This window comes from Porites lutea, chromosome 12, assembly GCF_958299795.1.
Source record: "Porites lutea chromosome 12, jaPorLute2.1, whole genome shotgun sequence".
Classification (NCBI taxonomy): Eukaryota; Metazoa; Cnidaria; class Anthozoa; order Scleractinia; family Poritidae; genus Porites; species Porites lutea.
Window position 1 is genome coordinate 17458290 of NC_133212.1, and position 24933 is coordinate 17483222.

Below are 24933 nucleotides of genomic sequence, written 5' to 3' on the forward strand. Positions count from 1 at the left end.
ACAGGCTGTACTCCTAGTGAAATTTCAGGAAAGATCAGCTCTGTCACTTTCAATTTCAGCTTTGAGGTTATTCCCTGTTTAAACATTTATTTCCATCATAGCCAGATAAATATACCTTCCATTTTGAGGGTGGGAAGAGTGGATTGATGTAAGCCAGAAAGCAGTCGGGATTGTTTTCGTGTATAAACTCATCCATCATGTGTTCCTGGACATAAACAGCCCCACCAAGTCCCGTGGCCTGATTCCCAATGAATGTCAGTTCACTATAGGGGTAAAGTTTGATCTGACTTGACATTATCAACAGTGCCCCTCCGTTAGATCCTGTGTTATTAGCGAAAGTCAGCTTCCCATCAACGTGGATAACGCAATCTTGGAATGCTGCGGCCCCTCCTAAAGAAAATAGAAGTGCTAACATAAAAACAAGGCTTAAAAGCAACAAAAAGCAACGTAAGGAAACCAAGAGCCCACAACGACAACTCTCATATGTAAAAAATGCACCTTTGTTTACAAGATCATGACCGTTTTTGTGGGCTGCAGTTGAGAAGGCGCAGCCATTATGCCGTCAAGGTTGTAAGTAAGTCTGAGCTAAATGCGCCCGCGCGCCGGTTAGCTCACTTGGTAGAGCGCCGGTCTGCTGAACGGGAGGACGCAGGTTCAAACCCCGGCCGGACCAACAAACAGGGTTTTTCAAAAACACTGCTAAGATTATGCTGGCTGCGATTTAAGATCTTGTATCAGTTCAGATATTGCATCATTGGACGAAGCGGCGCTCTCCTCCACAATTGTTTCATTGGTTAAATCAAAGTGGATGTAAAAGAATCCACAATTCTTTTCAAAAAGTGTAAGGGATTCACCCCAGTTGTTCCCTGCCTCATTGCATACAGCACTCGTATCATTGGCTAGGAGGTCATTAATGGAAAGATGGCCGCTGCCAGTGGCAACCTTGTATGCTGCCTTCCGATCTTACACTAAATATGTTATTATATAATGTAAAGAGGACGCGTCTCTTCTCCGCTCATCGGCGACAATTTATAGTTGAAACATTCAGAGATGCGTAGGCCCGCAATATAAATAACAGTTACGAAATATTTTCACAAAGCGAACCGTGCAATTGCTGTGTTCTTTAAGAAGACACTTCGAAAGATTGCAGCACTGATTCTCGAAACGGAGATCTCATTGACAATAGTTTACGTTGTTGTTTGTTTGTCTTTCCCCTGCTTCTTAATTCATTTCGTAAGGACCTTACGAAACTACGACGGCGACGGCAACGGGAACGTCAAAAAAGTAATAGGGTTCATGAGCAAAACAACAACTTTGCACGTGCATCACGCTTGTTTCGTACATTTCTTTGCAGTCCCTGCATAACTACGACGTGAAATGACCAAATTTTAAGTTTACTTGGGAACGGCAACGGCAACGGCAAGCCGATAAATTCTACCAGCTCTGTCAGAACTTGGGCGCGGTCCCTTCTCTTCAGCTCCAATCCAAATTCCCTTCTTTTAAGTAACTGAAACCCTTGGAATAATCGCGAAAAAAGTGAAAGGATACGGAGTCGATTTTTCAGCGAAGTTTTTATGGACGTCGCCGTTGTCGGATCGTAAGGTCCCTCGTAATTTAGTGACGATAGCCTGCGTCCCCTATCCCCTGCCCCCTACCCCTTTCGACGCCTGCTACGTAGGCTAAGTGACGACGGCAACGGCAACGGTGAAGGCAACGACGACGGCCAAGAGAGCGTCAAAGTACAATTATTATAGTTTGAAAACAGAGTAGAGAGCAACCGAAACCAACAACTGATTTGTACATGCATCACGTTTTTCCGTAAATTTCCCTGTCTTACTGAACTCATCAGCTTTTTCAACATAATTGTTCAACTCTTCAATAAATGAAGGAGTTAGAATATTTGGGACTGAAAAAATTGAAGAACGTAACCTGCGTAAAGCTGAAGGGATTGTTAATATGCCCGGAGAACCTGAGCCGCTACGCGAATTCCTCGCGGCTTAATCCAAATCTTATCTAGGCTCGGCCGCCAAAAGCACTAAAGCATCCCGCCAGCTACGTAGGTTAGGATGGACCCAAAGTTAGTTTTCTAGGGACTTTTTCACTGGCATCACTGTTGTGGTATCGTAAGGTCCCTACTAGTCATGGGCAAGAAACAAGCTAGGTGCAAGAGCGAGGTTACCGCCGATTTATCATCTTACCTCCACTGTTTTGCTGAAAGATGTTGTTTCCCTTGAACATTAAGTTTATTCGCTGACTTGTAAAGGGGCTTGTTCGCGCAAAGATTGACATTTTGTGGTAAGTAAAGGAACAGTTGATAAATTCTGCAGACAAATCCACGTTGCTGCCGTACGGTTGTGCTGTTGTGAAGCGGATTGCAGAGCTTGCCCTGGCATGGTTGTTGCTAAATTTCACTGCTTCAAACCTGAAACAATTAACCACGACTGTTACCCAGGGGCTGTTTACATGCCAGAAGGAGCAAGATCCTAGAAGGCAGACATCCTAGCGCCTTTTTTGTTTACATGGGCAAGGATCTTCGAATTCCTAGCTGAGAGGTAGGAAGATCCTAGCACCAAGTAAACTGCCTCTGCTAGGAAGATCCTAGTACTAGGGACAGACCACACAAAAATGGTGGCGGGTAGTTCACTGGTTAATAACGGCAATAAAAGCCGACCATTTCGTTTAGCGTTACCAAAAGCTTATTGTAGTAATAATTCTGATTAAAGGTAGTTATTGACGCATGTTTCTTTTTGCCGCTCGCCATTTTTAATTCCTTCCCGACCCTTTTCTACTTGGGCACCACACGGACCGATCCAACGTGAACAGGGCCACCCAACGACGGTTTCCTCCTAAATACATTGAAAACATTTTTTAGGCTATCCAGAGGACTTTAAGATCTCTAGAAATGCATTCTAAGCGGCGCCATAAAATTTGTATCTGTTCAGTTATCCTAGGAGAACTTGAGCCTTTTCGAAATTACAAGGGCTTGAGTATTATTTTCCCAAAAATGTTAGATGCATATTTAACGTATTACGAAAGTGAGACATTTTTCTGATTCATCCTCCATCGCATTTTCGAATCCGACAATTTTAGGTTTTATTTTTTCCACGAAAAATAGCCTAACTCGGAAGTCAAATGTGAAAATTAAACTTCTGAAAATCGTAGGGAATTTAATAGATAAACTTCGAGAATTGTGCTTGAATGGAGCGGTCATCGAGAAATTTTTAGCTGTTCTCAAGTAATAGAAAGTTCTTGGCAGTATTTGCTTCTTCGAACAAATATTTTACAGAAAACTGTTGTTGGGTACCCCTGCGCGAAGTTGTTCTGCCTCCTAGGATCTTCCTGGTATTAGGATCTTCCTCCCTCCATGTAAAATGTACATTAGATTTATTAAAGGTCGGACACCGGCACCCTGGACACCTCCCTAAAACGGGCAAGTAAAGTTCTTCCATGCCTGTCCGAGTTTACTCTCTACAAGACGGACAATCCTTTATGACGGACAACTCACTAGAACGCAGATCTAGGGTTGATCCCTTCCGTTCTATATCATAAGTTGCCTCTCTTTAAGACGGACATCTCTCTAAGAAAGTGCTAGGGGTACCAAAGGTGTCGACTGCACTAATTTTTTGGAAACATTAAGTTCTGTTAAACAGACGTCTAAGAAAAAATGGCATGTTCTGAGCCATGATATCATACACCTACGGGAAAACTTTCTTGAAACCCATTTTTGACCGGAAAACTAGGTAAGGTAGTAAACAGCCCACAGGCTAAATACTGCACTGCAAGGGTTAGTCGTCAGCTTGACCACTTCCCATTTGCCTTTTAGGATGGATTCGCCATATGTCACCCCTCTTCACGACAGCCCTAGCCTGGATTCTAGACTCCACGCCGTGGATTCCGGATTGCAGGTACTGGATTCCAGTCATGGTTAGTGGAACTTGGATTCTGGATTCCAATCCCGGATTCCTTGATCTGTATTCCAGATTCCACAAGCAAAAATTTCCCGGATTCCAGAACCTGCATTCCCTCATATGGGGTGAATGGATTTGAATTGCGAATAATACAGCCTGTCAACTTTCTTTCGATTGCGGATTCCCCGCCGCCGGGACCGAGAGTTTACTCCTTTTAGCGGAAGTCTGGGAAGTGCGAGAAGAACTTCATTTGAAAGTAGTTGTCTTAAAATTTCGATTAACCGTAGAACCTGTAGCCTCCCTCTTAGCCGTTTTTTGGATGTCACGCAACGCATTGCGTGACATCCAAAAAAACGTCCAAAAAACGGCTGCGAGGGAGACTATAGAATCTGCGGCTTAAGCGCAGAAAATATTTGCTATCCAGCCAACGAGAAGAGAGTCGACCATACTAAAATTATCGGCGGAATATTCGTTGAAATTAAAAAACAAAAATTGAAATACAGTTTTTATTGAAAAACCCAAATGCGTCATTGGCTTTGTACCCAGAATTTCATTGCACAGGTGGGCCTCTAAATATATCGCTCTCTTACCTTAACACAGAGTCGTTGTAAGTTGCATCGGAGTTCATAAAAAATACATTCATCCCTGCTCCTCGCTGTGCCTCGTTTTCGCTAACGATGCAATTTTTAAACACTGTTGTGAAGCTGGAAGCATTGTTCCACTGTGACAAACTTAGTCCCCCTGCCGCCTGTCCCGCTGTATTCCCTGACAAATTCGAGCTAACCATTCTGAAGTGGTTGCCCATGGCCAAGTCAGATTGCTCGACGTAGAGTCCACCTCCGATCGTTGCGCTGTTGTTCGCAAATCGAGTATTTTCTATCCAAGCCCGGCAAAATTGGGCGTTTTTTCTGAACACAACAAGAAAGCCTCCGCCACTTAGGATTATTAGTGATACATGATAGGTTGGCGCGACAAATTGTGTAGTGTCATTTGTAACGGCGGAGTTGAACTCGAAGATAGAATCTTTGACTATTAAGGAAAGATTCCCAGCCTCTTGATATAAAAATCCCGCTCCACCACCGGCGGAAGTGACACCTTCTATGTAAGGTTCCTCTGAATTATACCCATTAGAGGTATTGTTCAAGAAATGGCATCTTTCAATTGTCACGCTGCTATCGAAAGCATTGATCCCCGCTTTGGCGTTATTTCTAAATACGCAATTCGTGAAGTTAATATCCCGAGAATTCCAGATTAAAACAACAGCAGCAACAGAGCGAGAACTGCAGTTTTGAAATTCAAGGTCCACAAAGTTAATGTTTCTTGTATAACTCGTGTTTGATCCTATTTCGATTCCAGCCTTTGCATCCATGCAACGAATAACCGATCGACCACCAGTTGAGTTACTGCTAGATTTCAAATAAACGATGACCGAGGTACTTGTCTGGTTAATTTTGACGCTCTCGTTGAGACTGTAAACGCTCCCAGCGTCAACCAAAAAAGTGAACATCGTTTCATTTCGATTGCTTGAGTCCTTTAAAGCTTCCAAGGCGAATCCTAAGGATCTACACGGAAAGGTTGCATTCGATTCCCGACAGGATATATCATCTGCTCCATTTTCCGATACTCGGACCATAAGGCCGTCTGAGATCGACTTAGATGTCCACCCTAAAGCCATCACTAGTATAACTGCTGATAAAAAGCGGGTATGCATTGTTCGTTACGACTCAAACTGAAAGATTTTCAACTATACTCACTCTTCCAGCCGACCGAAATCGAAAGAACTACCATTATTGAGCAGTTTCGAACCTACTAATTCTACTGTCTAGAGTCACGCGAATCCATGCGTGACTCCATGTGCACAGAACATGACAGCACAACGACACGGGTATGCCACGCGTACTTCCGCGTGTCTTTACAATGCCGAGGGACTCTGGGGACGAAAGAGTAGCCTGCGTAGGAGGCGTCGCAAGGGGTAGGGGATAGGGAGGAGGGAGAAAAGGGGGGATCGCTCTTTTCTTCCTTCCCCCCTCCTCTTTTTGCGCCTAGGCTACGAAAGGCTACGAAAATGTTTTGGTTTCTCATCTACTAAGAAACCAAAAACTTGAAAACTTGCTAAAATGGTGCTTATAGAGGACAGGAAACAGTAAGAAAACAACGGTGAGACACAACTCTTTATCAGGTATGCAATGGTGGATCCAGGCCTTCAGATAAGGGCGGCAGTCATCCAGACTCTGAGATAAGGGGGGGGGGGGGAGGAGGGGGCGGTCTCAAAAACAATTTTTTTCGGCCCTTTGGGCCTCAGTTTAGTCTAAAACTAACGGGGTGGGCGGACCTTCGGGCCCCTCCCCCGTATCCCCTATCCCTTTCGACGCCTGCTACGCAGGCTACTCCCCCGGATCCGCCACTGGTATTTATTCTATATAACTGTTTTTGTACATTTCAACCCTTTTATCAACACTCCCGATAAAGTAGGCTGTTGTTATTCTGGGAACCCTGTAGGAAAAAAACATGGCATGTATGCCTAGCAGCTATTTCTAAAACTCCAGTCCTATCGAAGACCCATGCCCCTCATTGTTGGAAAATAGGATGAAAGACCATCAAGGTGGAGTTCAAGGTGGTGAATTTCTGAATTCTTCCGGCACCAGCCGTCATTAATCGGAGCCTGCCATATTTTTGGCCAGTTTGCAATAAAGCATGCGTGTGATCGATGAAAATGATTTTAGCCGCATGTTTCAAAAAATTATCGTTGAATAATTAATTAATTTTGCCACGGGAAGTAGTCCAAAATTGGGATGTAAAGTTACTGGTTATTATTTTTTACGTGGAAGAAAAACAGACCTCAAAGATCCGCCTGTCACGGAGGATTTGTGGTCAATGTTTCCCAATGCCGCATGAATGAAGCTTCAGACCATGAACGAGAAAGGCCAAGATTGGGGCGATTTTGTCAACCGTTATACATCGCAATCTTCGCGGCATTCTAGCCCAGATAGAGAGCACGACTTTATGAGACTTACTCCTTCACCAATCTCGCCATTGTTTAGTTCGGCAGAGAAACAGTTTTGTCGGAGAGATAATATCGATCAATGCTTGGCTTATTTAAACCAGGTAGGCAAAATGTGGCGTGATGATTCTGTCTTCGATGCATATTCCCTTGTGCTTAGTATCGGGAAGCTAATTACTGCTCTCTTTTCATGTATGCAAAACGCGATTTTCTTTCATTTCTTGAAATATGATCGCTAATCCGTAAACGTCATTTGGTTGTATTTAGGTCAAATATTTTCGTTTTCGAAGATGGATTTCAGCTTTATCTTTAATTATACATTCGCGTTCGGTGTAATCGGACAACGTTTCCTAATTTTCATAAATTGCTGATTACTCAACTTTGCTCGCTTCGCTTACCAAGCAGTTAGATCCTGTTGATATTCACTATCGGTCGGAACACTGTAACGACCGACACCTTCGTCGGCCGAAAATCTTTCTGACTTAAGCCTAATTGTTCGGATAAACTTCAAAGATCATGCAGAGAGTGATTTTTCATGTATTCTTGTTTGTGACTCTCTGGGATTTTATCAGATTTCTATTCAAATCCTTCAGCAAACATTTTAATAACTAATGACAATGCTCATTGTCACGTTAATTGTTATTTTCAAATAGAAACTGTTTTAGATGTTTTTAGCGAACTGACAAAAAATTTTTCGCATGAAATAAACTCTCTAGCTCAATATTTTATGTAACCATATTAGCTAAGGTCCTCAACGAGGAGTTATTAAGCTGAACGTTTAGTAACTCTATCAATATAGCTTACAAACTGGAACATTTGTTTCAAGATATTTGCAACTGTATATAGCCTAAGGAGGTTGAATTTAAGAAGAATAGTAGTACACATGAATGAACTTGTTAATATATGAATTTGCAATCAAAAAAATAATCATAACATGCATGCCTGACTATGATTTTGGGTTTTCAGCAATAAAAAAAGTGTCATGTTTCCACACACAATGTGAAAAAAATTTACATAATTCAGGGATTTGGCGGTTTCCGAACTGACCCCGATTTTCTAGATATAAAAACAGACAGAGTTTCCAGTGAAACTTGTTGTTTAATGCAACACTATAATGGACATAACAATGCAGTGTGCTATGTGTTGGTACATACCTATGACTCTTTTGTTTCCAATACCTAGGAATACTTGCTTACCTTCACAGAGCTCTAAGACATGTAGGACAAACAATAGTCCTTTTGATTATTTTAACAGGATAGCTTCTGGTGATTTGACTATCATGTCACGTCCCAAGTTGCACCCATGTTGGTCACCATGGAAACTAAGATTTTGGCAAAAACCACTACATATCAAGTGCTTATCAGCCTATTTTTATTGGTCTGATAGGTGTATATTACACCAAGAATGCCTTATCCCATAGAAAGGCTAACAGTTCAATTTTATACATTATTTTAACCCCATTTTCAAAGAAAATTACAAGGAGTTTTTGTTAAAATATTTGGCAATATTAGTGAATGAGGCTGAGCATGATAAGCTGAGGCAGATAGCACCCTCCAAGATCTGCATAATTCGTCAGTTCATACATGTACAAAAGTGGGATCCAATAACTGTTTTATTATTCATTCAAAGTAATTCTGACTTTAAAAACTTGCTTACCTAGATGGAACAATGCAAAGTTTCCATCTTCATTTGCCTGTTGCATATAGCAAATTCCCAACTTATAAGAGGTTTTTAGTTTGTCAGATATGTTTCTTAGGCTTAATTAAATGTAGGATTATTTAATAAAATAAATAAACTGTTATCACTCATTGTGTATACAGGAGCTTGGTGTTCTTGGATTCTCATCTTTATTTGCACCTTCTCGCAATGGAATTGGACCCGCTGATACTTTTGACATTGTCAAACTCATCAACAGTACCTACGAACTCTTACAACAACAACAGCGCAATATGAAACAAAGAACAGATCTTGAGGAGAAGTGAGTGCTAGGCAATGAATTTATTTCTGTGTGAAAATGTGTCTAGGTCAGGTCTGCTGTTGCTGTGATATACTGGTAACTTCTGTTGGTAATGAATAAAAGCCTTCCTTGAGGTTGCCAGGGTCATTGTGACCATCTTACACATGATGCTCCACCCTGGGTGCCAGAGACTTTTCTAGCGTGGTTTCTGGTTTCTGTCAAGTCTTTATAGTGACCCGTTTTTTCTCGCAGATTTGCCACTCGTGGCTTCAGCCTATGGTACCTCTGGTACCCAGGGTAATGAAACTCTAATTTAGGTCAAAAACTGCTGGGTTGATTAAAATACACTATAATTAAAGCAGCTGTGTCACAAAATTTATTGAAATTCCAGCAGCTGCTATAAGCTTGACACCCACCTACTTTCATAAGAAATGAAAGGAAAATAGAACCAAATTGAATTCTAGTTGTTCCATTTCCTGCCCATTAATTGCATATTTTTGGCATCTTGAAATCTTCGTTAGTGACTTTCCTGCGGTAAGGTAAAGAAAAGTCTGTGTATTAGTCATGTGGCTTGTCACACCTTGAACTTATCCTAGTTTCTGTGGCACAAAGTGATTGGGTATTATTCTATCCCCCGCCCCCACCAATTAGATGGTATGCCAATCAATTGCAGAGTTACGTCCAGCAATATGTTTTGCACAGCACAATACCCATTTATACAATCATGTAAACCAAGGTGAAGAGATTGAGGTTAAGTGGAGCAAATTATCCTGTCTAAGGAAACAATGTCATGTCAAGGCTTGAACCTAGACTTCCATCTTAAGTCTGAAGTGTTAACCACTCAGCCACCATGCCTTCAATGTGGTTTCCTTATAAACGTAACTGGGAGTTGTTGTCTCTCTTTTCTTAGAGCCATGTGTGGGAAGCAAAAAATTATTTTTGATTACATGTATTACTGTCACTCAGAAGAAAGAAAGAGACTGTGTCCAGTCTATTATGATTGCCTGAAAGGATGTGTATGGCTGTAAACATCCTAAAAACATTAGTAGTTTTGACAAGTTTTTGGGAAACCCCAAATTCAGTGTAAGTAACATAAAGGCTTAATACATAATATTTGTACGTGAAAGGCTATAAGGTTAGTTTAGGTCAAGTTTAATATCTTTGTAAAGACATAATCTTACATAGTGTGGCACTTCCTTTTTCGTTGTTTTTAAGGAACCTTCGATCAGAATGTGACAATGAGCATCTGATGCAGGCCCAGAAGAGACTAAAGGTATTTCAAACATTTTTGTTAAAGTTAATTCGAAACCCAACTAAATTAAAGTTTTTCGGCAAAATTGTTTGTTACATAATGTCGTGCAAAATTATTGTGAGGTACATGCAGGAGTATCCTGATCAATTAAGGTTACCAGGAAAGCAAACCTGTTCATGTATTTTAATTATTACTTTGTGTATAACTTTTGTTTTATTTAGGAACAGTTGGAATCTGCTCAGAGGGAAATTGCTATGGGAAATGAACGAGAGAGGCAGTTACACTCAAAACTTTTAAAAACAAAAGAGGAACTAAAATTAGAAAGAGAAGAGGTAAATACATGTATACAATTTATGAAACGGTTTCAAGTGGAGTAAAGATCATAAAATACATGTATACCCTGGCTCAAGAGGTCCATTCATTTAGGATGAAATAAACCCTGCTCAGGGCGTTGTTAAAGCTCTTGAGAGCAGACAAAGATGGACTTTAGTTCAAGTCATAGGGGTGCAGGCAGTGCAATGTTTCTTGTAGTGGCATTGTTTTTTTGCATTTGTTGTAACAGTACAAATGTATATCAAGCTGGCACTAGCCTGTTCCAGGCTTCGTGAAATTGAGAAAGTGCAAATACAAAAATAAAACGGAAGGAAACTGGGGAGAGGAAGGGTGGCCATTGCCCCCTTTGCCCAGATCACGTGCCTTACAATTACGCATCATCCCTACTATCTGAGACCCTGGAACAGGCTAAGCTGGCACTGGCGGCTATCTATATGTAGAAGGTAGATTAAGGAGTCTTATTAAAATCTCCCTTTACTCTGACAGCAACTGGCAAAACTTGATAAATTATTAAAATTATTATTATTATTATCACTATTGATATTAATGATGATGAATTGCAGAATGAAGAAATTAAAAAAGTGTTGAACTTATTATTATTATTATAATTATTTGAAATATGAAAACAGAAAACACTCTGACTCTTACTTGAACCTTGTCCTCCCAGGTCCTATTTAAATAGGAAAATGGAGATTGCGAGAAGGCTAACTCATGATTTCTGGGAAAATTGTGGCGGCAGAGCCCCTATCCACAGAACAATGAATCGAGGAAAATCAATAGATTATGTGAAGGCTCACTTTTCGTCACCCTATTCTTCTCATTGGCTTTGTTACCTTGGCCACCAAAATTTTCTCAGAAATCGCACACCAGTGAGCCTGGCTACTGAAAATGTTTTCTTTTGACTCTTTTCTTCTTTTTCTCTAACAGTTGAAGAAAACCAAAGCCAATTCGCTTCATGTACAGAAACAGTATGACCATGAAACCAGAAAAAAAGAACGGGAATTCACCAAACTCAAGGAGAGAATTCACCAACTTCTAACAGATAAAAGTCAAGAAAAAAGAGTTGGATTGGATATCCTAAATTTAATAAAACGACCTAGCGGACAGCGTGCTATGTGGAAGACTGAAACTGGAAAGTAAGTGGCCTTCAAAATATTGTTTTTATAAATTACCTCTGTTTAATCCGTTTGTGGCCAGGCTCGTATTATAGTCATGAAATGTACACTAGTGTGATTTTTGTTGGATGTAAAAGAAACCAAACTGTAGGCTGAGAACACAGCCATTTCTCCTTGCTCTTCGCTGCTATGGATATTTCGCCAGAATGGCAAAATGTCCCTGGTGGCGAGGAGCAAGAAGAGATGGCTTTTTTCGGAGGCTACCCAAACTGCTGTTCAGAATGAAAGAGAAGGTGAGTTAGACCCCAGTGGTGTTTGAAGAAATGATTCTTTTCAGTTTGAAACGTTTACGCTCGATATTCTTACAAAACATATTCTAATTTTAAAAAGAACAGTCTATAGAGGTCGCAGTGGTTAAATTTGTAAATTTTCTGCAAAGACGGTACCCTGGTCCCAGAGGTTTTTCTTGAAATTTTTCGTCGGGAAAGAGAGAGCGAGCCGCGAAGCGGCAAAGAGAGAGAGAAGCTCTTTGTCTCCGCTTCGCGTCTTGTTCTTTCTTTCCTGAAGAAAAATTTCATGAAAAAACTCTGGGACTAGGGTATAAAGACAGCTATGGCCATCGAAAATTCCCTTCTAAAATACTGAAATAAGCTAAACTTGACCTTGGAACGTGATAAAGCTTTACAATGGATTCTTGAAATCACCCAATAATTTTTGCTACGATACGACCACTTTTAGGGCGTCGCCCGCTACCGTATAGAATCGCATTCATTAATCATAGCGTGAAACGAGAATCGCGTAGTGCGCAACGCAATTGGCGTCTCGCGAGTGGTTGGTAACTCACTTTTTGGGGTACTGTAGTTATGGAGTTGATGTCAATAATACTATTGTGACACAGTCCTGTTTCACCCCATATCACTGTGTTGATTCACCGTGGTGAAAAGAATTAACCGAAACTTACTAATTTATTTGGTACATTTTAAAATTTATAATGTATCCATGTATGTGCAGAAATGAGGAAGAAATGTACAGAATGCTTATCACAAGTTATGAAGAAAGACAAAAGGTACAGTGAAATGTATTTTGAGCGCCTTTGTGATCGTTGACTGTATGTTCTCAAACTCATTAATAACTCATTAAGAAAATACAAAGGAAATTAATGTTTAATGAGTGTTTGGAAATCGGATGAAACACTGCTTAGTATTTGCATCCTTAATTTCTCCTTCAAAAATGATTTTGTTTGAGAAGAAATATCAAACATTCGACACAGTGTTTCATCACCAGATGAAACACCTCGAAGTTCGTCAAAAATACTCCGCTGCGCGTCGTATTTTCAACTCTCTTCTCGGTGTTTCATCTGGTGATGAAACACTGCATCTCATGTTTGATATATTACGTAATTATCTAGAACGTACTCGCTGAGACAAAATAATTATTTCTAATCTCCCTGAGAATAGAATAGAGTCCAATGACATGTTAGAAGTATACTAAATGGCACTCGATTTTTTTTTACAGTGACAGACTTAAGGAGAGTAATACTGCCCATAGCTACCTTTTCGATAACACAAGACTATTCATTTCTCTTCGATAGTACCACATTTTTGTACGAATATATTTGGGGTGCCATTAAGTAGAGCACGAAAAAAAGTACAAGTACAAGATGATGTTTTTGTGAGCCTTTTTTGTACTGTTTAAAAAACGAGCAGGAGTGTTTTATCAGGTTTTAAAAACTCGAGGCGAAGCCGAGAGTTTAAAAACCTGATAATATACGACTACGAGTTTTTTGAACGGCTTCAAAATCTCTGATACATATCAACTCATTCTTGCACTAAACTTTGAATTTGGGGTTATTGTGGCCTATAAAATTGGTCGTAAAGTTTCTCTTTATGAATTATTAATGCATTGGTGAAAGTGGCATTTATTTTTTAGAGACTTTGATTTTAATGCAAGTAATAGCCTGAGAAAACAGCCGACTTTTCGCGACGCTACAAACCGTTTCCCCGCGAAAATGACGTCTGCGAAACGAGCGCAGAAGTTCCATATTGATGACATGTCACTACCCGGATCTGGGTAATGCTTCCTACTGGTTCCACGCGGAACGACCAATCGGAAGGCGTATCCAGATCTGGGTAGTGACGCGTCATCAGTGTGGAATGTCTGCGCTCGTTTCTCAGACGTCATTTGGGCGTCGCCAAATGCCGACTGTTTTCTCAGGCTATGTAAGTAAGTGATTATTATTGATTCTGTCCATTAACTTTTCGTGTACGTATTTTTTATTTTGGCATTGATTCAGGAACTAATGGTTGAAAATAGCGATCTGCGGGAATCACTGAAAAGCATGCAGACTGAACTGGTTAATTTATTAAATCATCACAATGATGATTATGAAAATGAAAATAATACAGAGGTCAGTAATGTGTCGCACAATTTTGTTTTATGTTGCAATCCTTATTTTTTAATCAATGTGTAGTTCCAAAGAATATCCATACCCCCCACGGAAGGGCACTTTTTCTTTAGACCTCCCCCCCCAGGGGGGGGGGTAAATTTCCGTAATTTTCCAACTTGGTTTATAGGCACTCCCTAGAAAGAATAGTTACGTCAAATATGCTGTTGCGCTATACTGTTATGCGAAGATTAATTGTTTATCGCAAATTGTTAATTTGCGATAAGGAGAGAAAAAAAATCCCACCCCTCGAAAATTGCGTCCTTTTGAACCCCTGCCCCCCCTTCCCCTCTGAATTTCCGTTGCCCTCCGTGAGGCGGGGGCGGGGTATGGATATTATCTGGAACTACACAATATAAGGATATGACGATCCCCCCTCGCGACGCTGGCCACCAGCATAAAACCCTCGTTGCTGAATTTAACGAGATTTTCCATCATACGAGAAGTACACGTATTAGAAAAGAAATTTTAAAATAAATTCACACAGCAGACTCATTTTCCGGCTGCCACTTTTCTCCAGAAATACATATGTCTGCATCCTCTAACCTACGACCAGGCGTTATTCTTCCCTTGTTCTTTGAAAGGCGTTCGCCGACTTTTTCTCTCCTGAAAAAAAAAAAAAAGAACGCCTGATTACAGTTTATTGATTCTTAGGCTATTTGCCAAGGGAACAGCAACTTTTGTGCGGTTTTGAACCCATGAATTAGGAGAAATTTACAGCTTGACGGTCGTTGACCGTTTAACCGTGGTAGTGTTCAATCATATTAACGTCTTTAGTTATAGCACGTACGTCTTTGTAAAAACTACAAGATCTTTAAAGATTACACTACGTACAAATTTGATTTATGCAGGGGCTGGAAGTTAACACTAAAGAAAACAGTGTAAATTTTTCGTTTTTATTCTCTATTCATGGTAACTGGAACAAGCTATAATCGTCATCCTTGGACCTTAGAAAAGACGCCTCGACCTACTTTTTTCCACACCTTTCTATCAGTCTTCGCAACGTGCAGGTCGCTGACGCCAATTCCGGTTCCATTGCCCCTTCTTGATTATCTCAAAGCGTCGAAAAATATCTCCCAATTCGTAGTTCTGTACCAGTGTTCATAGACCTTATACTTTCTCCTTAAGTTATCTTATCTTATCTTACCTCATACTTTCTCCTTAAAGATCGTCGAGTGCGCGTACGAAAAAATAAAGAAGTAACCCGCAGGGCTTTTGGTTGACCGCTAACGCAAGGAGATATATAGCCCGTGTAGGTGGCGGAGTTGTTTTTGCGCGTGTGAGAGTTTTGACGGCGAAGCAGAGAAGAGAGCGCCGAAGGCGCGAGAAAGATTTGAAAGTTTCTCCTCCCCATTTTCCGCCCGGCTTCGCAACTCTTCCGCCAAAACTTGCCTGGCGCGAACGATCCCGTTGTAGGGGGTGTAGTCTCCCTCGCACGCAACGAGGAGGGGGAGCGTTGCGAGACGAGACAAAAACGGCTGCGAAGGAGACTAGTATAGGCGGGGTGTCCGCAATAGCGACGTGTCCACAAGCCAAGAGTTTTTAATTTACTGATAGCTTTCCGTAGATTAAAAATTAAATTTTACTTGTTAACTTTTTGCAGGGAGGTGAGCTGAGTGAATCGGGCTCCTTAGATGAACTTTCCACGGGACATTTTCATATGCCATATGATATAGTTAGAGAAGGTATGGGTGAGACGGTTTTTATTTGAAGCTGTGGTAGAACTATGAGATGGATAGCTTTATAGTGGAAGAGTAGTCTTTCCAGGGATAAAAGCAACGTTCTGAGGTGCTTTTGTTGGTGAAAAAAATGCGCGTAACTGGGAAAAAATTTCGCCCGTGAGCCTTAAGAAAATAACACTTACACTTTCAGATGGGAGCTGTGGAAGAAACGTAGTTGAACTGCAGTCAATGACTTTCGCAAATTTGATCAACACACTAGACAAAAGGTTTTTAATATTTTATATCAAGATTCACAAATTCTGCGATATACTTTTTCTGTTTTCTCTTAACCTAAGTTGAGTCTCGCATTTTCTTTTCATAATGCGTTGCATGCGAATCAATTGAACGTTGCGGAAGAACTGTGGGACAAATGTGACAATACTGAAACTTGGTTTTCCTGTGTGAGCCCTCTGAACTCTATGTAATGTTTCTTTTTTTTTTTTTTTCCAATTATAATTATAATTTAAATGTATACATTTCTTTTGTTAGGAATTGAGAGTAGTTTGAGAGAAAAGTGGAGATTGCTGAAGTCTAAGTTAGAAGAAAAGAACAAAGGGTCTAGCAACGGTAAGTCACGTGTTAGACTTTCTCAAAGCCCGTTTCCGGCTTCTGCTGGTTAGCGACTTACGTCGCTCGCTTTGCGAACGTCCCTCGCGCCTTCGGCGCTCACGCAGTCGGCTTGTGGCAAGTTAGCCACATGTACATGTATGTTTGTGGTTTTACAGTATCTGCTTCTCCTTTTGTCTGGATTGTTTGTGTTTCAATAAGGTTCAAGCCTTCTTTCGAGCCTTCTTAAATTTGGCCAACACTTACTTTTGTAAAACATTGCTTGCTGTGTTTGCGTCAAGAGGCCTTCCAGCCCAGACTAGAATACTCGATTTATTATTAACAGTTTTAGTTTGGTGAGGCAAAAGCGTTAAGTTCGACAGAGTCTGTCGAACTTTTGTCGAACTTAACTTAGGCTCGACACCCGGTTGCGCCGTCTGAATCAGATGTCGCTCCAAAGTCGAACTTATGTTCAATTAGGTTCGGCACATGAAAAGTACGGCGTCTGAACGAGGCCTTACTTCGCTTTTATTTATCATTTTTCTGCTCATCTAAAGTAGATGTTTTGCAAATATGCGAAAATGTAAAAGATTTTATAACATTATGGAGCAATTTAATTACTAAACGCTATCCCTTCGCTCCCGGTCTGAGATGGAATAAAACATTTCCCCCTTACTTTGAGGTGGGGTGGGGTAAAAAATGGAGGTGTTCGGTCTGTGGTTGGGTAGTAGAGGCTCCAGGACTAGAACTCGACACCCCCATTTAGATTTTTTCCAGGTAAACCCACCCCACCCCACCCCTCCCGTCCCGTGTTATCTTTATCTTCCTAGCTTTCCCTGTTTCTAAAAAGAAACTAAAACAGAGCGCTCGTAAAACGTACGACGAGACAAGTTTTTACGCTGGCGGTTAAATTTCGACGTGAAATGTCAGGATTGAAAGTTGTCATGGAATACCGCACTATGACATCGTCTGTCAGGGCCTTGATAATTTCCCTCTTAAATTTGAAACTTCTTCATACGAATAAACGTGCATCAAATTGCACTGATGCCAAACCTGTCTTTCCGAAAGAAGATGCTCTCAGGCTCACAAACGTAGCGTCACTGTTTGCACAAACAGGTTCTACTAAAGAGGTCGAAACGAAAAAAGTTGACTGGGAAGAAGAGGTTCAAAGGTTAAAAAGACAACTGGAGAACTACAGACATGTTGTAGAACAGCAGGAAAGCTTAATAGAGGTAAACCTTTTTGAAATATGTTTTTCGGTATTTTGATTATAGGGGATACACTGTTGAAGGAACTGCTGTTACCTTGTGCAAGTTGTGATAGACTGGTTATTGTTGCCAGTTACGCGTCCTTACTCGAGAAACTACTTAAGAACGACAAAATCACAGCTTTGTGTCAAACAAAATATGTCTCACTAGCATTATATCAGTCATTACAAACAACAACAAGAAAATCTTTGTCAAACTGTTAGCCTAACAAGTTTTCAGAAAACAAATGCAATCTGTTTAAACCTCCTTCGAGGTTGTCCATCCGTGCTTCCCTCTGTTTTTGCTGTGTTAGCATTTATTTTAATATTTCACCCAATTTGTTGGCAGTTCCCTCTGTTTGAATTTTGATATTGATAAATTTCAAGACACAGCTCCTTTAAAGGAGCTGTGTCACGAAATTCAGCCAAAGTAGGTATTACAAAATGCCCGGTAAATCGAAGAGAAACATAAAAATAATAACATTAAAGGAAGGTCAAAATGATACAACAGATGCCACGGATGGGCAAAACTGAAGAAGAATGAAACGGATTGAAATTAGGGTTTTTGAAAACTGTTCAGCCTATAAACAGTTTTTCAAAGATTATCTCTGCTGTTTGCAACTTCAAAAGTAATGCTCGGGAGACGTATTTGTCTCGAATCTCTGACTTTGCCATTTACATGTAATTTCTTTGCTGTCTTTAAGTTCCATAGCAATTGAGGGCGAGTAATTGGTAAGATTAAACAAAATGATCTGGACTGCCGTGACACAGCCCCTTTAACAACTGAGTTGATAGTAAAATGGCCATTATAAACAGTTCTATAGCCTGCGAGCAAGCTCTCCTATTTGGGCGTGTGAAGCGAGTCTCGCGAGAACGCGCGAGCGAGCAGCGAAGCCGCGAGGGGCCCTCGCTCGCGCGTTCTCTTCCTAGAAAAAGCCCTGTACAATTTCAGTAGAGAAGCCATGGGGTCCTCATTGCATTGCCATTTCCCAGAATTAACCCTGGCTAATAACCTTTGTGGTGACAGGATGGATACAAACGTGTCATACTACTCTGAATATTTGTTCATTCTTTAGTCCCTGCAAGCTAAAGCAAACAGTCTGACAACTGAAGGCTCTTCGTTTCTGGTAAGACTGCATGATGTATCGAGATCATTTTGTTTTGTTATTGAAAGTTTTATCAAAATGTCATTTTGCAAATTTTTCAACAAAACCAATTTTGGGACAAGAACAATATTCCCACCCCAGAAACTAGAGGTGCGAGAATGGGTACAAGCTTCTGGCGCAATAATTTTTGGGATCGGTTAGTTTACACGCACTTATGACTGGTCAATGGTTGCATTGAATACCCTTCACCAATCATAACTAACGCATGTCCACCTAAGCGATCCCAGAAAAAGCTGCGTGAAAAATTGTTTCTGGAGTGAGGAATTGGACTTCTATCCACCTTTTAGCTAGTCTGCTACACAGCCGTTTTTAGTGTCGTCACGCAACGCTCCTCCCCCACCTTTTAGCACTCACCAAAGAAAATCATAGCACTTGTGAATAATTAGTATGGTCAGATGAAAGTCTTTTACTTGACCATGTTAATCTTAAGCTACATTGCAGGAAAATACTAAAAAAAAACAACAGAAGGTTACTTGCTGTTTAACGTACGGCAAATATAGTAAGTCAAGACATTTGCTCTAGCCGAGTGCCATATTTTTATATTTCGAGGAATAGCCCTTGGTAAGGTAACACCCAATCCCATTCTTAATGGCAGTAATCCTATTTCACTCAAAGTTGGTGTGCCTGTGCACCATTCGGAATCCTAAATCTTCGTTACGTGCCCAAATGCCAGTATTGTTTTTATACGAGGTTATTGATTTCAAAACGGGGCTATATGTCCCGAGCATATTTCTTGGGTATATGCGCTTGTCAAGACTGTCAAGTCTTACATGTAAATGTTTTCTTATTTCATAGACGGATTCTCAGTTGTTGGAGGAGCAGGAGAAGTTAACGAACGACAAACACTTTTTTGATGAACAGCGGGCCACGCTGGAGAACGAGCGAAAACAGCTGACTGATGCCGCCATCAAACTTGGACACGAGGTAGGAGTGGGTAACAAATACCAAATATCAATTTATTTGTAACAGAGGAGACTACTTACTCCTGTGACCTATTTTTCCGTGCGGTTTCGAGGTAGACCGTTGATTTTTAGAGGTAGCCATCCTGATCTCAGATGGTCGAGAAACCTGGGAATAGCCTGGGAATATACAAAGTGGCATTGGGACAAGGGTTTGTCGGGAAATATCGTTTTGAGGAGGGGTAAGGAGCTCCCGTTTTCCATGTTCAATTTTCTCTCTTCCCAGATTCAGGGTTCTCACAGAAGTCTTGAATTCTTGAAAAAGTCTTGAAATCTGCCCAGCAACTTTCCAGACCTGGAAAAAGTCTGGAAAATAGAGATAAAGTCCGGAAAAAATGATAAAAAGTCTTGAGTTTTTTTTTCAAAGCTACAACAAGTACTTTATAAATGAATTTTTTTTTCGTTTTGGTCAAATCTTATTCAATATTGCCCGTATGTTTGTAGCGCACCAGCGTTTTTTAAGGTCTCTGTTAATCCCATATTTGATAACCTTGAGTCTGAAAAAAGAAATTTTTGTTTTGGAATAAAGTCTGGAGAAAGTCTTGAAGTTTGGGTCCAAAATTCTGTACGATTTCACCCTTCATATGGAACTACAATGTAAGAAAACAGCATCTTGGCTCGGTTAACGCACGGATGAATAGGGACTATTAAACCGTCTCATTATTCATTCGAAATATTTCTTCGTTTCTGATTGGCTAAAAGCACACGCATAATTCATCATAACCAGATACTGTTGACCAAATTTGGGAGAATTTCGCGATTAATCAACCGATGACGTCAAAAGTGCAGCACAGATCCAGGTTAATGCACCGTTAACCTAGAAAACCTGGGCATGAGGTTAAGTTGTTTTGGCTGTGAAAATAAAAAAATGGCCGAACAGTTGGCGGAGCATTTTACTCGTTTCACGACGAACTATTGTCTAAAAACATAGCAAGAAGACAGCTCGACGGACAACATCTGCTATTTGGAGTATATTTGCATACCTGAATAGCCTTTTATTTTCTAAACATACACTATCGAGGTGAACTTAACATCGACGAAGGTAAGCATGTTTTAGCTTGTTTTTAAACTAGGAATTATTTTGAATGAATAATAAAGCAATTAATGAATTCGCCTTTCGTAAGATATAAAGAATTATGCAGATCGAGGAGGGTGTTATCCACCTCGGCCGATAACGCCCTCCTCGATCTGCATAATTCTTCATATCCTACTCAGCCTCATTAATTAATTGCTAATTAAATCAAGCAATATTCATCTATCTCGTATGTTCATTTCAATCATATATTTTCTCGAGTTTTCTAATAACTCTAATAGTCGTCCACTCTCAAATTGTGTTGCCAACTTCCTTTAACTTTTGCATTAATTTTTGTGAGATCATCCACAATTTAGGCTTTTATTTTCTTAATACAACAGCAGATGAAAGGTACTGTGTTGGTAAAGTGAGCTTTGTGTCATCAAGCCATTTTTTTCTGTACATCTTTATTTAATTATGCTTTTATTCATATTTTTTCCTGAAGCGTAAGAAATTTGAAGAAGAACGGGCATCTTTTTACAAGCGGCAACTCTTGACACCAAGAAAACATTCAACGGGATCAAGAAAATGTAAGCTGTTCACCTGTTTGTTTGCTTGTTCTTTTTAGAGTTGTCTATAAATTGCGCAGCGATATCCGAGGGTGGATCATGAAAAGTGTTTGCCGAGAAACGAGGAAACAGAGTGCCAGGCCGGGAGAAAGACAGCAATCTCAAACAATTGACTCTAGACCTAGAAACTATATAAATCAGCATTATAGAATGTTCACATCAACGGAATTCAACAAGCGCTGCTTTGTTGCTGGAAGGAACTGCGCTTATTAATATTTTAGCCCTCAAGTGCGGTATGCAGTCTTGTGCAAACAGACCACTCCCAGACTAATACTACTTTCTGTTTTCTTTGTAGCGCCCGATGTTCCTAATCTTCAATTCAGCTCTGCATCATTTTCACCCGCTCCAAGAAACCTTCTTTTGTCCGAGTCAAGGGTTTCTCCACAAATCCCGCGGGATGGACCCGTGGAAATCCCGACCACTGACGACTTATACAAAGCTCTATCATTAAAGACTAATAAGTCTCAATTAATCAGTGAATTCAACGAGTAAGTGATGTAAAAATATATATTAATGTTTATTTAGATTTCTAATAAAAAAGACGGATAGTGTTAGTTTCGTTATGCGCTCTTGAAGACAACATTTTTGGAATGTAAAGGGAAAACAGTTTGGCACCTACTAACATAAAAATTTCGAGCGTAAAACGGAATTTTATTAAAGTTTGTCTTGAGAAGTGATCTTTTTGTCAATAGAGACCTTTAGAATCGACGACGAGGAAAACTACGAGAACGAGATGTAGCATAAACGTTTTCGTGTATTCTCACAAAAGAGGAAAAGCTTCATCGTATTATTTTATCAGAAAAGTTAGTATGGTTATTTTTATTGAAGGTAGTTAAGCCCTCTTCCGATTGCAAAATGATAAAACTTCTAACCATTCTTGTCATGATAGCTTGTTTCCGCCAGTATAGCATTTTTGCTAAAACCCGTAGCAGACTGACGACGGTTACCACTTTTTGCCGCCAAAATGACGCTTATTCACGTGCGCGCAGTGCTTACTATTGAGAAAATCTCTAGGTGTGCTCGTCTTTGACTTTTACCCCTTAATGTTACTCCTATTAAAATGAAAACTGAGCAGGGACGGATCTAGGGGGAGGGTGCAGGGGGTGCACACCCCTCCCTGAGATGACCTGCGGTTTTCTAATACAACTGGTATTCTGCAAAAAAAAAAGAACTATGTGGTTTATTGGTGTTGAAGTAGAGCAAGAGACGAGTGCACCCCCTCCTAAAAAAAATCCTGGATCCGCGCCTGCTGAGCATTATCGGTAACCGCTTGTGTTAACAGTAAAGTTTCAGGACGACCACTGCGAACGTTGTAGGAGTAGAAGGGAAGTCAACTTTTCCCAGAACTTTCTTGTAACGTTTAATCAAATCTTCCTTAAACTGACTTTGTTTCACCGTCCACTATTTGCCGAACATCTTTTTGCAGTGAGCAGCCTCGTCCCCAGGCCAATCGCGCTATCCGCGTCCCCACAGTCGTGACGGTTAACGTCACATCCGAAACCACTGAAGACGTCTTGGAACGAGTGTGTATTGTGATTATTTATTTTAAAAATATGAAATAGGCGCAAGCATAGTACCTTGCTTGTTCGATAAAGGTGGTAATAAGTTTTGGTTTCTTTATTTCAGAACACCAGTAAAAGGGTACCCTACAACTGATGGGTCCCTGAGTAAATCACCCTCTCCTGCGAAACAACCATCCAGCGGAGATTCAACGAAAGAAAACCAATGCGATACAAGGCAAGCCAGGAGAATCAATGAGCATTTGCAGAATGTTAAGAAAGCCCTGCAGATGAAACGTAGCTCATCAAGTGATTTATAATGGGTGGATTGTGGTGACGATGTAGCTAGTTTACTGAAGAAAAAAATCTTCGTAATGTCTGCTTTCAACAGATCGAGAAAGAGTACTTCAATTCTTACTTAAACTCAAGAGTCACATACACCTTATTCAGTGTTCTGGTAGATAAAATTTCATAACTTCCGGTAAGAAAAGTTCTGTCCCAATAGCATAGCCTATGGGCAGGTTCACTTGCTCTTGTTCAGGAGAAATTTTGACAGTGCAGACACCCCTAATCTTCTCCGATTTCCCGAACTCGCTCGAGTGGGCCCGCTCGCAGGCTACCAGCAGTACCGTTAGCAAATATCAAATGAGTGCATAATCGAATCGCCTTGAACATTTCCTCGGGAAATTTCAAAAGTCTTCGGAAGTCGTCTGAAAATAATCAAAGGTTCGAAACCTCGAGTTCGACTCCATCTTTCACTTGTTAGTTTTGTTCGCAAGTGGAACTGCGAGTCAAACACTCGAGGAGAAACGTCATATCTCATAGCTCTCATGTATTCCCGAAGATGGTAACTGCCACAGTTTGATCAATGTCTTAACGTAAAGTGGATGAGGAAACTCCTCCCTCATCCTCTCTTTCATGTCAATAGCCGAACTGGAAGCAGTCAGTGGCGCTTTACATGCAAGCATATTGACTCAGTAGCCTGCAGGCCAGGTTGCACCCTCTCGTGGATCCTCGTATATCTCGACACGACTCACGTTCCGAGTGTCCAAGAGAGAATAATAGACCCTATCAGCCATGGAAATCAATAAGTTTTTTTCAATCCCTTTCCCCTTTTATCCCTACAAGGCTTCTTCTTATAAACGCTTCGAGGATAAATTGTGTGTGTGTCTAAACTAATCGCGAGTTCATTGGGTGAACCAGCGCAGTCATCTGCCGCGTTTGCGCGCGGACGATAAAGTTTGCAAGAACCTTTTTTCGTGGGCTTCAGTAAAGTCGAATTAGGATAAGTCACATTAAAATCATTCACTGCATTTAATAGCAGTTTCAACCGCATAGTACTAATATGCTCAAACTCGACCTAGGCATTATCACAAGCGCTTGATGTATAGAATTTTGAGATGGCTGTATTATAGTCTTAGAGATATTAACAGCTGTTTATTTGTTAAATAAAGACGATACAATTTTCTACTAAACTTGTAGCCTTTCACTGTGTTACCGTCAGGGAGCTCAAGCTACCACTCGTATCCGGATATTTTTGAATCCGCAACGTTTACTTTCCGGATTCAAAAATTTCCACGTCCACACGTAATTAGTTCAGTGAGTGCAGCGCGAGTGCAATAATATTTAATGTTGAACGATAGATTTTCTAATTTGTAAGAATAAGACTTGTACCACGTGCATTTTTATTTTGGTACCTCTGCGAAACAACAATGTGAAACAAATTCAAAGTCTTATGGAGAAGGAAGGTAGACATGACTGTGAACTTTCCTTTCTCTATTTAAACGTAAGTACGGGTGTTATAGATTCACTGAAGTTTACTTTTCCGGGTGGTATTTTCTTTGGCGTTTCTGACAAGATCCAATGCCTAATTTTTTTTTGGCCGGCCCAGAAAAACGACAGAGATTTAAAAAAGTCCATACAGCGCCTTTTTAAACTTGCATCGTTTGCGAGACACCTTCCAAGTTTTCTCATGATTTATTTTGTTGTTTTTTTGAAATTGCATATACCGTATAATAGTAACAAACTGCAGAAATAGGAATATAACTGGTTCGTCTCTTGGAAGAAGAGACTTGTTCGCTTCGATTAGAAAGCGGGAGGTTATTCTCAATACCAGAATTAACACCATCTGCCACGAATCAGTCTG

The 24933-nt window shown here is 40.5% G+C and overlaps 2 protein-coding genes across 2 annotated transcripts in view; one reads left to right on the forward strand and one right to left on the reverse strand.

Moving 5' to 3' along the window:
- Positions 1-5707, reverse strand: part of LOC140921803 (uncharacterized) — a 16650-nt gene extending 10943 nt beyond the window's left edge. Inside the window, exons 1-3 of the mRNA XM_073371802.1 lie at positions 4499-5707; positions 2199-2422; positions 116-390 (exon numbers count right to left, since the gene is read on the reverse strand). Coding sequence (XP_073227903.1) covers positions 116-390; positions 2199-2422; positions 4499-5619 — 1620 coding nt within the window. The 5' untranslated portion in view covers positions 5620-5707. The remainder of the gene's footprint in view (positions 1-115; positions 391-2198; positions 2423-4498) is intronic.
- Positions 5708-6660: 953 nt separating this feature from the next.
- LOC140953991 (afadin- and alpha-actinin-binding protein A-like) lies at positions 6661-24262 on the forward strand. The gene is made up of 15 exons (XM_073403377.1): positions 6661-7013; positions 8730-8887; positions 10082-10139; positions 10340-10450; positions 11379-11587; positions 12578-12632; positions 13860-13973; positions 15613-15694; positions 16220-16297; positions 17345-17508; positions 18599-18649; positions 19484-19612; positions 21165-21264; positions 21584-21776; positions 22915-24262. Exons 1-15 carry the CDS (start codon positions 6804-6806, stop codon positions 23105-23107), a joined length of 1905 nt encoding a protein of 634 aa, XP_073259478.1. The 5' UTR covers positions 6661-6803; the 3' UTR covers positions 23108-24262.
- Positions 24263-24933: the final 671 nt, after the last annotated feature.

What these genes read in the sequence shown, in the direction of transcription:
- LOC140953991 (XM_073403377.1), top strand. Translation starts at nt 6,804, where the DNA reads ATGAAGCTTCAGACCATGAACGAGAAAGGCCAAGATTGGGGCGATTTT. An exon ending in GCTTGGCTTATTTAAACCAG is followed by an intron (nt 7,014 to 8,729) that starts GTAGGCAAAATG and finishes TTGTGTATACAG; the next exon opens with GAGCTTGGTGTTCTTGGATT. An exon ending in GTTATGAAGAAAGACAAAAG is followed by an intron (nt 12,633 to 13,859) that starts GTACAGTGAAAT and finishes GCATTGATTCAG; the next exon opens with GAACTAATGGTTGAAAATAG.